The sequence below is a fragment of the Pseudophryne corroboree genome, assembly GCF_028390025.1.
Source record: "Pseudophryne corroboree isolate aPseCor3 chromosome 6 unlocalized genomic scaffold, aPseCor3.hap2 SUPER_6_unloc_3, whole genome shotgun sequence".
In the NCBI taxonomy this organism is placed as follows: domain Eukaryota; kingdom Metazoa; phylum Chordata; class Amphibia; order Anura; family Myobatrachidae; genus Pseudophryne; species Pseudophryne corroboree.
Genome location: NW_026967604.1, coordinates 574,318 through 590,970, shown reverse-complemented (window position 1 = coordinate 590,970; position 16,653 = coordinate 574,318). Strand labels below are relative to the sequence as shown.

The 16,653-nt window shown below is 48.7% G+C and overlaps 1 protein-coding gene across 1 annotated transcript in view; it reads left to right on the top strand.

The window, feature by feature from the left end:
* Window positions 1-16,653, top strand: part of NEURL4 (neuralized E3 ubiquitin protein ligase 4) — a 228,071-nt gene that overhangs the window by 1,368 nt on the left and 210,050 nt on the right. The window contains exons 2-7 of the mRNA XM_063950431.1: window positions 598-985; window positions 10,872-10,937; window positions 11,302-11,576; window positions 11,650-11,761; window positions 12,162-12,250; window positions 14,049-14,156. Of these exons, the coding sequence (XP_063806501.1) occupies window positions 598-985; window positions 10,872-10,937; window positions 11,302-11,576; window positions 11,650-11,761; window positions 12,162-12,250; window positions 14,049-14,156 (1,038 nt within the window). The remainder of the gene's footprint in view (window positions 1-597; window positions 986-10,871; window positions 10,938-11,301; window positions 11,577-11,649; window positions 11,762-12,161; window positions 12,251-14,048; window positions 14,157-16,653) is intronic.

The window sequence follows — 16,653 nt, the reverse complement described above, 5'->3', positions numbered from 1 at the left end:
CACTATATCCGGGCACCCCCGTGTACCTCTGTATCTCCTCTTATACCACTATATCCGGGCACCTCCATGTACCTCTGTATCTCCTCTTATACCACTATATCCGGGCACCTCCATGTACCTCTGTATCTCCTCTTATACCACTATATCCGGGCACCCCCATGTACCTCTGTATCTCCTCACCTCTTATACCGCTATATCCGGGCACCCCCATGTACCTCTGTATCTCCTCTTATACCACTATATCCGGGCACCCACATGTACCTCTGTATCTCCTCTTATACCACTATATCCGGGCACCCCCGTGTACCTCTGTATCTCCTCTTATACCGCTATATCCGGGCACCCCCGTGTACCTCTGTATCTCCTCTTATACCGCTATATCCGGGCACCCCCGTGTACCTCTGTATCTCCTCTTATACCGCTATATCCGGGCACCCCCGTGTACCTCTGTATCTCCTCTTATACCACTATATCCGGGCACCCCCATGTACCTCTGTATCACCTCTTATACCACTATATCCGGGCACCCCCATGTACCTCTGTATCACCTCTTATACCGCTATACCCCTGCTCCGTGTAACGTTCTCTTTCCTCTAGATGAACTCGTGGAGCGGATCCATGGAAATTGGCCTGACTACACAGGACCCCTCCCTTCTCGAGTTCCCCAGCAGTGCCACTGGATTGAAGGGTGGTTCATGGATTGTGTCCGGGTGTTCGGTGCTAGAAGATGGTCACTCCATTCTGGAGGAATATGGACAAGACCTGGATCAGCTGGGCGAGGGTGATCGTGTGGGGGTTCAGCGGACCCTCTCTGGGGAACTGCATCTTTGGGTTAATGGCAGAGACTGTGGAATGGCAGCGGCTGGGATTCCACCGGGAGTCTGGGCTGTAGTGGATTTGTACGGGAAATGCACTCAGATCACCGTCCTGTCTTGTCAGCAGCCCCCCGAAGAGGAAGAGGAGGACCTGGAGGAGCCGGACACAGGTGACCCCTGACCCATTAATACCCCCGTACTACGGGTGCTGCCCCGTCACTGCCTCCGCACTGACCCTACATAATACACCCTGTTACCTCTGTACTGCTGACTCTACATAATACACCCTGTTACCACTGACCCTACATAATACACCCTGTTACCACTGACCCTACATAATACACCCTGTTACCACTGACCCTACATAATACACCCTGTTACCACTGACCCTACATAATACACCCTGTTACCACTGACCCTACATAATACACCCTGTTACCTCTGTACTGCTGACTCTACATAATACACCCTGTTACCACTGACCCTACATAATACACCCTGTTACCACTGACCCTACATATTACACCCTGTTACCACTGACCCTACATATTACACCCTGTTACCACTGACCCTACATATTACACCCTGTTACCTCTGTACTGCTGACTCTACATAATACACCCTGTTACCTCTGTACTGCTGACCTTACATAATACACCCTGTTACCTCTGTATTGCTGACCCTACATAATACACCCTGTTACCTCTGTACTGCTGACCCTACATAATACACCCTGTTACCACTGTACTGCTGACCCTACATAATACACCCTGTTACCTCTGTACTGCTGACTCTAGATAATACACCCTGTTACCTCTGTACTGCTGACCCTACATAATACACCCTTTTACCACTGACCCTACATAATACACCCTGTTACCTCTGTACTGCTGACCCTACATAATACACCCTGTTACCTCTGTACTGCTGACCCTACATAATACACCCTGTTACCTCTGTACTGCTGACCCTACATAATACACCCTGTTACCTCTGTACTGCTGACCTTACATAATACACCCTGTTACCACTGACCCTACATAATACACCCTGTTACCTCTGTACTGCTGACTCTACATAATACACCCTGTTACCACTGACTCTACATAATACACCCTGTTACCTCTGTACTGCTGACTCTACATAATACACCCTGTTACCCCTGTACTGCTGACCCTACATAATACACCCTGTTACCTCTGTACTGCTGACCCTACATAATACACCCTGTTACCCCTGTACTGCTGACCTTACATAATACACCCTGTTACCTCTGTACTGCTGACCTTACATAATACACCCTGTTACCACTGTACTGCTGACCTTACATAATACACCCTGTTACCACTGACCCTACATAATACACCCTGTTACCACTGACACTACATAATACACCCTGTTACCCCTGTACTGCTGACTCTACATAATACACCCTGTTACCACTGACTCTACATAATACACCCTGTTACCTCTGTACTGCTGACTCTACATAATACACCCTGTTACCCCTGTACTGCTGACCCTACATAATACACCCTGTTACCTCTGTACTGCTGACCTTACATAATACACCCTGTTACCTCTGTACTGCTGACTCTACATAATACACCCTGTTACCACTGACTCTACATAATACACCCTGTTACCTCTGTACTGCTGACTCTACATAATACACCCTGTTACCCCTGTACTGCTGACCCTACATAATACACCCTGTTACCTCTGTACTGCTGACCTTACATAATACACCCTGTTACCTCTGTACTGCTGACCTTACATAATACACCCTGTTACCTCTGTACTGCTGACACTACATAATACACCCTGTTACCACTGACCCTACATAATACACCCTGTTACCACTGACTCTACATAATACACCCTGTTACCTCTGTACTGCTGACCTTACATAATACACCCTGTTACCTCTGTACTGCTGACCTTACATAATACACCCTGTTACCTCTGTACTGCTGACCTTACATAATACACCCTGTTACCTCTGTACTGCTGACCCTACATAATACACCCTGTTACCCCTGTACTGCTGACCTTACATAATGCACCCTGTTACCTCTGTACTGCTGACCTTACATAATACACCCTGTTACCTCTGTACTGCTGACCTTACATAATACACCCTGTTACCACTGTACTGCTGACCTTACATAATACACCCTGTTACCTCTGTACTGCTGACCTTACATAATACACCCTGTTACCTCTGTACTGCTGACTCTACATAATACACCCTGTTACCCCTGTACTGCTGACCCTACATAATACACCCTGTTACCTCTGTACTGCTGACTCTACATAATACACCCTGTTACCCCTGTACTGCTGACTCTACATAATACACCCTGTTACCACTGACTCTACATAATACACCCTGTTACCTCTGTACTGCTGACTCTACATAATACACCCTGTTACCCCTGTACTGCTGACTCTACATAATACACCCTGTTACCTCTGTACTGCTGACTCTACATAATACACCTTGTTACCCCTGTACTGCTGACCCTACATAATACACCCTGTTACCTCTGTACTGCTGACCCTACATAATACACCCTCTTACCTCTGTACTGCTGACCTTACATAATACACCCTGTTACCTCTGTACTGCTGACCCTACATAATACACCCTGTTACCTCTGTACTGCTGACCTTACATAATACACCCTGTTACCTCTGTACTGCTGACCCTACATAATACACCCTGTTACCTCTGTACTGCTGACCCTACATAATACACCCTGTTACCTCTGTACTGCTGACTCTACATAATACACCCTGTTACCTCTGTACTGCTGACCCTACATAATACACCCTGTTACCTCTGTACTGCTGACCTTACATAATACACCCTGTTACCTCTGTACTGCTGACCCTACATAATACACCCTGTTACCACTGACACTACATAATACACCCTGTTACCCCTGTACTGCTGACCTTACATAATACACCCTGTTACCTCTGTACTGCTGACCCTACATAATACACCCTGTTACCTCTGTACTGCTGACCTTACATAATACACCCTGTTACCTCTGTACTGCTGACCCTACATAATACACCCTGTTACCTCTGTACTGCTGACCTTACATAATACACCCTGTTACCTCTCTACTGCTGACCCTACATAATACACCCTGTTACCCCTGTACTGCTAACCCTACATAATACACCCTGTTACCCCTGTACTGCTGACCCTACATAATACACCCTGTTACCTCTGTACTGCTGACCCTACATAATACACCCTGTTACCTCTGTACTGCTGACCTTACATAATACACCCTGTTACCTCTGTACTGCTGACCCTACATAATACACCCTGTTACCTCTGTACTGCTGACCTTACATAATACACCCTGTTACCTCTCTACTGCTGACCCTACATAATACACCCTGTTACCCCTGTACTGCTGACCCTACATAATACACCCTGTTACCCCTGTACTGCTGACCTTACATAATACACCCTGTTACCTCTGTACTACTGACCTTACATAATACACCCTGTTACCTCTCTACTGCTGACCCTACATAATACACCCTGTTACCCCTGTACTGCTGACCCTACATAATACACCCTGTTACCCCTGTACTGCTGACCCTACATAATACACCCTGTTACCTCTGTACTGCTGACCTTACATAATACACCCTGTTACCTCTGTACTGCTGACTCTACATAATACACCCTGTTAATTCTGTACTGCTGACTCTACATAATACACCCTGTTACCTCTGTACTGCTGACCTTACATAATACACCCTGTTACCTCTGTACTGCTGACCTTACATAATACACCCTGTTACCCCTGTACTGCTGACCTTACATAATACACCCTGTTACCTCTGTATTGCTGACCTTACATAATACACCCTGTACTGCTGACTCTACATAATACACCCTGTTACCTCTGTACTGCTGACCTTACATAATACACCCTGTTACCTCTGTATTGCTGACCTTACATAATACACCCTGTTACCTCTGTACTGCTGACCTTACATAATACACCCTGTTACCTCTGTACTGCTGACCTTACATAATACACCCTGTTACCCCTGTACTGCTGACCCTACATAATACACCCTGTTACCTCTGTATTGCTGACCTTACATAATACACCCTGTTACCTCTGTACTGCTGACTCTACATAATACACCCTGTTACCTCTGTACTGCTGACTCTACATAATACACCCTGTTACCTCTGTACTGCTGACCCTACATAATACACCCTGTTACCTCTGTATTGCTGACCTTACATAATACACCCTGTTACCTCTGTACTGCTGACCTTACATAATACACCCTGTTACCTCTGTACTGCTGACCTTACATAATACACCCTGTTACCCCTGTACTGCTGACCCTACATAATACACCCTGTTACCTCTGTATTGCTGACCTTACATAATACACCCTGTTACCTCTGTATTGCTGACCTTACATAATACACCCTGTTACCTCTGTACTGCTGACCTTACATAATACACCCTGTTACCTCTGTACTGCTGACTCTACATAATACACCCTGTTACCACTGACCCTACATAATACACCCTGTTACCTCTGTATTGCTGACTCTACATAATACACCCTGTTACCACTGTACTGCTGACCTTACATAATACACCCTGTTACCTCTGTACTGCTGCCCTTACATAATACACCCTGTTACCTCTGTACTGCTGACCTTACATAATACACCCTGTTACCTCTGTACTGCTGACCCTACATAATACACCCTGTTACCTCTGTACTGCTGACCTTACATAATACACCCTGTTACCTCTGTACTGCTGACCCTACATAATACACCCTGTTACCTCTGTACTGCTGACCCTACATAATACACCCTGTTACCTCTCTACTGCTGACCCTACATAATACACCCTGTTACCTCTCTACTGCTGACCCTACATAATACACCCTGTTACCTCTCTACTGCTGACCCTACATAATACACCCTGTTACCTCTCTACTGCTGACCCTACATAATACACCCTGTTACCCCTGTACTGCTGACTCTACATAATACACCCTGTTACCTCTGTACTGCTGACTCTACATAATACACCCTGTTACCTCTGTACTGCTGACCCTACATAATACACCCTGTTACCCCTGTACTGCTGACTCTACATAATACACCCTGTTACCCCTGTACTGCTGACTCTACATAATACACCCTGTTACCTCTGTACTGCTGACTCTACATAATACACCCTGTTACCTCTGTACTGCTGACCTTACATAATACACCCTGTTACCTCTGTACTGCTGACCCTACATAATACACCCTGTTACCTCTGTACTGCTGACCCTACATAATACACCCTGTTACCTCTGTACTGCTGACCCTACATAATACACCCTGTTACCACTGACCCTACATAATACACCCTGTTACCTCTGTACTGCTGACTCTACATAATACACCCTGTTACCTCTGTACTGCTGACTCTACATAATACACCCTGTTACCTCTGTACTGCTGACTCTACATAATACACCCTGTTACCTCTGTACTGCTGACCTTACATAATACACCCTGTTACCTCTGTACTGCTGACCTTACATAATACACCCTGTTACCTCTGTACTGCTGACCCTACATAATACACCCTGTTACCTCTGTACTGCTGACCCTACATAATACACCCTGTTACCTCTGTACTGCTGACCTTACATAATACACCCTGTTACCTCTGTACTGCTGACCTTACATAATACACCCTGTTACCTCTGTACTGCTGACCCTACATAATACACCCTGTTACCACTGACACTACATAATACACCCTGTTACCCCTGTACTGCTGACTCTACATAATACACCCTGTTACCTCTGTACTGCTGACCTTACATAATACACCCTGTTACCTCTGTACTGCTGACTCTACATAATACACCCTGTTACCTCTGTACTGCTGACCCTACATAATACACCCTGTTACCACTGACCCTACATAATACACCCTGTTACCTCTGTACTGCTGACCCTACATAATACACCCTGTTACCTCTGTACTGCTGACCCTACATAATACACCCTGTTACCTCTGTACTGCTGACCCTACATAATACACCCTGTTACCTCTGTACTGCTGACCTTACATAATACACCCTGTTACCTCTGTACTGCTGACCTTACATAATACACCCTGTTACCTCTGTACTGCTGACCTTACATAATACACCCTGTTACCTCTGTACTGCTGACTCTACATAATACACCCTGTTACCCCTGTACTGCTGACTCTACATAATACACCCTGTTACCTCTGTACTGCTGACCCTACATAATACACCCTGTTACCTCTGTACTGCTGACCTTACATAATACACCCTGTTACCTCTGTACTGCTGACCCTACATAATACACCCTGTTACCTCTGTACTGCTGACTCTACATAATACACCCTGTTACCTCTGTACTGCTGACTCTACATAATACACCCTGTTACCTCTGTATTGCTGACCTTACATAATACACCCTGTTACCTCTGTACTGCTGACCTTACATAATACACCCTGTTACCCCTGTACTGCTGACCCTACACAATACACCCTGTTACCTCTGTACTGCTGACCCTACATAATACACCCTGTTACCTCTCTACTGCTGACCCTACATAATACACCCTGTTACCTCTCTACTGCTGACCCTACATAATACACCCTGTTACCTCTGTACTGCTGACCCTACATAATACACCCTGTTACCTCTGTACTGCTGACCTTACATAATACACCCTGTTACCTCTGTATTGCTGACCTTACATAATACACCCTGTTACCACTGACCCTACATAATACACCCTGTTACCTCTGTACTGCTGACCCTACATAATACACCCTGTTACCTCTGTACTGCTGACCCTACATAATACACCCTGTTACCCCTGTACTGCTGACCCTACATAATACACCCTGTTACCCCTGTACTGCTGACCCTACATAATACACCCTGTTACCCCTGTACTGCTGACCCTACATAATACACCCTGTTACCCCTGTACTGCTGACTCTACATAATACACCCTGTTACCTCTGTACTGCTGACCCTACATAATACACCCTGTTACCTCTGTACTGCTGACCCTACATAATACACCCTGTTACCCCTGTACTGCTGACGCTACATAATACACCCTGTTACCACTGACCCTACATAATACACCCTGTTACCTCTGTACTGCTGACCCTACATAATACACCCTGTTACCACTGACCCTACATAAGACACCCTGTTACCTCTGTACTGCTGACCCTACATAATACACCCTGTTACCATTGACCCTACATAATACACCCTGTTACCTCTGTACTGCTGACCCTACATAATACACCCTGTTACCACTGACCCTACATAATACACCCTGTTACCTCTGTACTGCTGACCCTACATAATACACCCTGTTACCATTGACCCTACATAATACACCCTGTTACCACTGTACTGCTGACCCTACATAATACACCCTGTTACCTCTGTACTGCTGACACTACTTAATACACCCTGTTACCCCTGTAATGCTGATTTTACATAATACACCCTGTTACCTCTGTACTGCTGACCCTACATAATACACCCTGTTACCCCTGTACTGCTGACTCTACATAATACACCCTGTTACCTCTGTACTGCTGACCTTACATAATACACCCTGTTAACCCTGTACTGCTGACCTTACATAATACACCCTGTTACCCCTGTACTGCTGACCCTGCATAATACACCCTGTTACCCCTGTACTGCTGACTCTACATAATACACCCTGTTACCTCTGTACTGCTGACCCTACATAATACACCGTTACCCCTGTACTGCTGACTCTACATAATACACCCTGTTACCACTGACCCTACATAATACACCCTGTTACCTCTGTACTGCTGACCCTACATAATACACCCTGTTACCACTGACCCTACATAATACACCCTGTTACCCCTGTACTGCTGACCCTACATAATACACCCTGTTACCACTGACCCTACATAATACACCCTGTTACCTCTGTACTGCTGACCTTACATAATACACCCTGTTACCTCTGTACTGCTGACCCTACATAATACACCCTGTTACCTCTGTACTGCTGACCCTACATAATACACCCTGTTACCCCTGTACTGCTGACCTTACATAATACACCCTGTTACCCCTGTACTGCTGACCCTACATAATACACCCTGTTACCCCTGTACTGCTGACCCTACATAATACACCCTGTTACCCCTGTACTGCTGACTCTACATAATACACCCTGTTACCTCTGTACTGCTGATCCTACATAATACACCGTTACCCCTGTACTGCTGACTCTACATAATACACCCTGTTACCCCTGTACTGCTGACCCTACATAATACACCCTGTTACCCCTGTACTGCTGACCTTACATAATACACCCTGTTACCTCTGTACTGCTGACCCTACATAATACACCCTGTTACCTCTGTACTGCTGACCCTACATAATACACCCTGTTACCACTGTACTGCTGACCCTACATAATACACCCTGTTACCTCTGTACTGCTGACCCTACATAATACACCCTGTTACCTCTGTACTGCTGACCCTACATAATACACCCTGTTACCTCTGTACTGCTGACTCTACATAATACACCCTGTTACCCCTGTACTGCTGACTCTACATAATACACCCTGTTACCTCTGTACTGCTGACTCTACATAATACACCCTGTTACCACTGTACTGCTGACCTTGCATAATACACCCTGTTACCACTGACCCTACATAATACACCCTGTTACCTCTGTACTGCTGACTCTACATAATACACCCTGTTACCACTGTACTGCTGACCCTACATAATACACCCTGTTACCTCTGTACTGCTGACTCTACATAATACACCCTGTTACCTCTGTACTGCTGACCCTACATAATACACCCTGTTACCACTGTACTGCTGACCCTACATAATACACCCTGTTACCTCTGTACTGCTGACTCTACATAATACACCCTGTTACCTCTGTACTGCTGACCCTACATAATACACCCTGTTACCACTGTACTGCTGACCTTGCATAATACACCCTGTTACCACTGACCCTACATAATACACCCTGTTACCTCTGTACTGCTGACCCTACATAATACACCCTGTTACCTCTGTACTGCTGACCCTACATAATACACCCTGTTACCCCTGTACTGCTGACCTTACATAATGCACCCTGTTACCTCTGTACTGCTGACCTTACATAATACACCCTGTTACCTCTGTACTGCTGACCTTACATAATACACCCTGTTACCTCTGTACTGCTGACCCTACATAATACACCCTGTTACCTCTGTACTGCTGACCCTACATAATACACCCTGTTACCTCTGTACTGCTGACCCTACATAATACACCCTGTTACCACTGTACTGCTGACTCTACATAATACACCCTGTTACCTCTGTATTGCTGACCTTACATAATACACCCTGTTACCTCTGTACTGCTGACCTTACATAATACACCCTGTTACCACTGACCCTACATAATACACCCTGTTACCACTGACACTACATAATACACCCTGTTACCCCTGTACTGCTGACTTTACATAATACACCCTGTTACCACTGACACTACATAATACACCCTGTTACCCCTGTACTGCTGACCCTACATAATACACCCTGTTACCTCTGTACTGCTGACCCTACATAATACACCCTGTTACCTCTGTACTGCTGACCTTGCATAATACCCCATCCTATTAGTCTCTCTGTACTGTGACTGGCTCTGTCCCCCTGTCCCGTTGCGGCCCCTGTCCCCCTGTCCCGTTGCGGGCCCTGTCCCCCTGTCCCGTTGCGGGCCCTGTCCCCCTGTCCCGTTGCGGGCCCTATCCCCCTGTCCCGTTGCGGGCCCTGCCCCCCTGTCCCGTTGCGGGCCCTGTATTTCTCTTTATATATTGGCCATTCTTCAGGTGGGATCCGCGGTCTGGCGTTCATGTTACATGGAATGTATCATCTCCTCATTATATTTCTGCAGATTCCCCGCTCTCCATGGGACATCCCCGACCTGACAAGTTCCCCAGCAGCCTGGAGGCTGAGAATGGTGAGTGTGATAGCAATGCCTCTGTGTTGGGAGACGATAGATAGCAGCACAAACCTGACTAATCAGAAACGGTTCTGGCGTTATTCAGTGCACACTACCAGAATTGTGTGCGTCCTCCTGACTGCAGGCATAGTGGTGGCTCAGGACACTGGGTTCCTCACAGGACATTCCGGGAATTAATTAAAGTGTTAGCTTTTGATAGAATATTAAATCTCCCTCCATAACCTTCCTGTCCCGGTCATAGCGAGAGTGACCCTTGGGACGTTTGTTGGGTGTTTTGGCCGGTATTGTGGGAAGATGTGGTAGAACGCTGGGCAGGTGATGGAGAATAGGACATCACAGCAGCCATGTTTCTTACCTGCAGGGTTCTCCAGCACAGAACTATCTGCAGTGGTAAGTAATGCCATCTTGTCTGCATATCATGGGAATCTCCTGAACGTCAGCCTGGGGTCTCCTCCAACCTCGACGGAGCACTCTCCACCCACGTCCAACGATGCTCTGCTGTTCCATGAGAAATGCGGTACTCTCATCAAACTCAGTAACGGCAACAAGACGGCAGAACGGAGGCGACCCCTCGATGAGTTCAACAACGGCGTGGTGATGACCAACAGGCCCCTGAAGGACAGTGAGATGTTTGAGGTAAGAGTGGGTGTAATGGGGTGTGATCCTCGCCTCTTCTGCCTCATCCTGCAATCTCTTCTCCTCTATGAAGATTCGTATCGATAAACTGGTGGATAAATGGTCGGGATCCATTGAAATTGGAGTCACCACGCACAATCCCAACAGCCTGGAGTATCCGGCCACCATGACCAACCTACGCTCAGGTAAGAGATACCGGTGTTCTGTGGGCCCAGGAATGGACCTCCTCCACTGATTCTTCTGGCACCCACTCCATCTCACATGATGCCAGGTCCGGGAACTATGGGGCAGATGTATAAACCTGGAGAAGTGATAGGAGGAAGGTAATAATGCACCAGCCAATCATTACCAATGAGAAAAATGCCAGGAGCTGATTGGCTGGTGCGTTCTCACCTATCACTGCTTTATCACTTCTTCAGGCTCAGTACATCTGCTACTATGTTCTCCTAACCCCCTTACCCTCCCAATGTCATCCCGTCGGGTCCGGCCGAGGAGCCTCCCTATGTCATCCCGTCGGGCCCGTGGAGCCTCCCCATGTAATCAAACAATTAGTGCCTCATTGTTGTGATTGGTCTCTCGCACCAGGAACCATCATGATGAGTGGCTGTGGAATTCTGACCAATGGGAAGGGTACGCGCCGGGAGTACTGCGAGTTCAGCCTGGATGAGCTTCAGGTGAGAGACTTCTAAATATCCATTATGTACTGTGTGCCCACCATCAGGAGACGTGTCTGTGTAATGTGTGACCTCTCCTGTGCCCTGTACGGTGTGCCCACCATCAGGAGACGTCTGTGTAATGTGTGACATCTCCTGTGCCCTGTACTGTGTGCCCACCATCAGGAGACGTGGCTGTGTAATGTGTGACATCTCCTGTGCCCTGTACTGTGTGCCCACCATCAGGAGACGTGGCTGTGTAATGTGTGACATCTCCTGTGCCCTGTACTGTGTGCCCACCATCAGGAGACGTGGCTGTGTAATGTGTGACATCTCCTGTGCCCTGTACTGTGTGCCCACCATCAGGAAACGTGGCTGTGTAATGTGTGACATCTCCTGTGCCCTGTACTGTGTGCCCACCATCAGGAAACGTGTCTGTGTAATGTGTGACATCTCCTGTGCCCTGTACTGTGTGCCCACCATCAGGAGACGTGTCTGTGTAATGTGTGACCTCTCCTGTGCCCTGTACTGTGTGCCCACCATCAGGAGACGTGTCTGTGTAATGTGTGACATCTCCTGTGCCCTGTACTGTGTGCCCACCATCAGGAGACGTGTCTGTGTAATGTGTGACATCTCCTGTGCCCTGTACTGTGTGCCCACCATCAGGAGACGTGTCTGTGTAATGTGTGACATTTCCTGTGCCCTGTACTGTGTGCCCACCATCAGGAGACGTGTCTGTGTAATGTGTGACATTTCCTGTGCCCTGTACTGTGTGCCCACCATCAGGAGACGTGTCTGTGTAATGTGTGACATCTCCTGTGCCCTGTACTGTGTGCCCACCATCAGGAGACGTGTCTGTGTAATGTGTGACATCTCCTGTGCCCTGTACTGTGTGCCCACCATCAGGAGACGTGTCTGTGTAATGTGTGACATCTCCTGTGCCCTGTACTGTGTGCCCACCATCAGGAGACGTGTCTGTGTAATGTGTGACATCTCCTGTGCCCTGTACTGTGTGCCCACCATCAGGAGACGTGTCTGTGTAATGTGTGACATCTCCTGTGCCCTGTACTGTGTGCCCACCATCAGGAGACGTGTCTGTGTAATGTGTGACATCTCCTGTGCCCTGTACTGTGTGCCCACCATCAGGAGACGTGTCTGTGTAATGTGTGACATCTCCTGTGCCCTGTACTGTGTGCCCACCATCAGGAGACGTGTCTGTGTAATGTGTGACATCTCCTGTGCCCTGTACTGTGTGCCCACCATCAGGAGACGTGTCTGTGTAATGTGTGACATCTCCTGTGCCCTGTACTGTGTGCCCACCATCAGGAGACGTGTCTGTGTAATGTGTGACATCTCCTGTGCCCTGTACCGTGTGCCCACCATCAGGAGGCGTGTCTGTGTAATGTGTGACATCTCCTGTGCCCTGTACCGTGTGCCCACCATCAGGAGGCGTGTCTGTGTAATGTGTGACATCTCCTGTGCCCTGTACCGTGTGCCCACCATCAGGAGACGTGTTTGTGTAATGTGTGACATCTTCTGTGCCCTGTGCTGTGTGCCCACCATCAGGAGATGTCTGTGTAATGTGTGACATCTCCTGTGCCCTGTACTGTGTGCCCACCATCAGGAGACGTGTCTGTGTAATGTCACCATCAGGAGACGTGTCTGTGTAATGTGTGACATCTCCTGTGCCCTGTACTGTGTGCCCACCATCAGGAGGCGTGTTTGTGTAATGTGTGACATCTCCTGTGCCCTGTACTGTGTGCCCACCATCAGGAGGCGTGTCTGTGTAATGTGTGGCATCTCTTCTGCCGTCTCTTAGGAGGGAGATCACATCGGGCTGACGAGGAAATCTAGCGCCGCTCTTCACTTTTACATAAACGGCATGGACCAAGGTGAGTCCTGCTTAGTGTCTGCCTCATTCACTGTGGTGCCTCCTATCCTGTGCCTCCTGCCTACTTTCTGTTACCCCCCATACTGTGCCTCCTGCATGCACTCTGTTACCCCCCCATACTGTGCCTCCTGTATGCACTGTTACCCCCCCATACTGTGCCTCCTGTATGCACTGTTACCCCCCATACTGTGCCTCCTGCATGCACTCTGTTAACCCCCATACTGTGCCTCCTGCATACACTCTGTTACCCCCCATACTGTGCCTCCTGCATGCACTCTGTTACCCCCCATACTGTGCCTCCTGCATGCACTCTGTTACCCCCCATACTGTGCCTCCTGCATTCATGTGATGCCCCCCCCCCTTTCCTGTGCCTCCTGCATTCATGTGACCCCTCCTATCCTGTGCCTCCTGTATTCATGTGATGCCCCCCTATATTGTGCCTCCTGCATTCATGTGATGCCCCCCTATCCTGTGCCTCCTGCATTCATGTGATGCCGCCCCATCCTGTGCCTCCTGTATTCATGTGATGCCCCCTTATCCTGTGCCTCTTGCATTCATGTGATGCCTCCTCTATCCTGTGCCTCCTGCATTCATGTGATGCCTCCTCTATCCTGTGCCTCCTGCATTCATGTGATGCCACCCCTATCCTGTGCCTCCTGCATTCATGTGATGCCCCCCCTATCCTGTGCCTCCTGCATTCATGTGATGCCACCTATCCTGTGCCTCCTGCATTCATGTGATGCCTCCTCTATCCTGTGCCTCCTGCATTCATGTGATGCCTCCTCTATTTTGTGCCTCCTGCATTCATGTGATGCCTCCTCTATTTTGTGCCTCCTGCATTCATGTGATGCCTCCTCTATTTTGTGCCTCCTGCATTCATGTGATGCCACCTATACTGTGCCTCCTGAATTCATGTGATGCCCCCCCTATCCTGTGCCTTCTGCATTCATGTGATGCCTCCTCTATCCTGTGCCTCCTACATGCACTCTGTTTCCCCTCATACCGTGCCTCCTGCATTCATGTGATCCCTCCTCTATCCTGTGCCTCCTGCATTCACTTGTGATGCCCCCTATTCTGTGCCGCCCGCATTCACTATGGTGGCTCCCTGTCTAGGCTCCGTTACACCCTCCTCCCCCTATCCGGTGATATCACTGTACAGTGTGACCCCTGCCTAGGCTCCGTTACACCCTCCTCTCCCCATCCGGTGATATCACTGTACAGTGTGACCCCTGCCTAGGCTCTGTTACACCCTCCTCCCCCCATCCGGTGATATCACTGTACAGTGTGACCCCTGCCTAGGCTCTGTTACACCCTCCTCTCCCCATCCGGTGATATCACTGTACAGTGTGACCCCTGCCTAGGCTCCGTTACACCCTCCTCTCCCCATCCGGTGATATCACTGTACAGTGTGACCCCTGCCTAGGCTCTATTACACCCTCCTCTCCCCATCCGGTGATATCACTGTACAGTGTGACCCCTGCCTAGGCTCTATTACACCCTCCTCTTCCCATCCGGTGATATCACTGTACAGTGTGACCCCTGCCTAGGATCTATTACACCACCCTCTCCCCATCCGGTGATATCACTGTACAGTGTGACCCCTGCCTAGGCTCTATTACACCCTCCTCCCCCCATCCGCTGATATCACTATACAGTGTGACCCCTGCCTAGGCTCCGTTACACCCTCCTCTCCCCATCCGGTAATATCAATGTACAGTGTGACCCCTGCCTAGGCTCTATTACACCCTCCTCCCCCCATCCGGTGATATCACTGTACAGTGTGACCCCTGCCTAGGCTCCGTTACACCCTCTTCTCCCCATCCGGTGATATCACTGTACAGTGTGACCCCTGCCTAGGCTCCGTTACACCCTCCTCTCCCCATCCGGTGATATCACTGTACAGTGTGACCCCTGCCTAGGCTCCGTTACACCCTCTTCTCCCCATCCGGTGATATCACTATACAGTGTGACCCCTGCCTAGGCTCCGTTACACCCTCTTCTCCCCATCCGGTGATATCACTGTACAGTGTGACCCCTGCCTAGGCTCCGTTACACCCTCCTCTCCCCATCCGGTAATATCAATGTACAGTGTGACCCCTGCCTAGGCTCTATTACACCACCCTCTCCCCATCCGGTGATATCACTGTACAGTGTGACCCCTGCCTAGGCTCCGTTACACCCTCCTCCCCCCATCCGTTGATATCACTGTACAGTGTGACCCTGCCTAGGCTCTATTACACCCTCCTCTCCCCATCCGGTAATATCAATGTACAGTGTGACCCCTGCCTAGGCTCTATTACACCCTCCTCCCCCCATCCGGTGATATCACTGTACAGTGTGACCCCTGCCTAGGCTCCGTTACACCCTCTTCTCCCCATCCGGTGATATCACTGTACAGTGTGACCCCTGCCTAGGCTCCGTTACACCCTCCTCTCCCCATCCGGTGATATCACTGTACAGTGTGACCCCTGCCTAGGCTCCGTTACACCCTCTTCTCCCCATCCGGTGATATCACTATACAGTGTGACCCCTG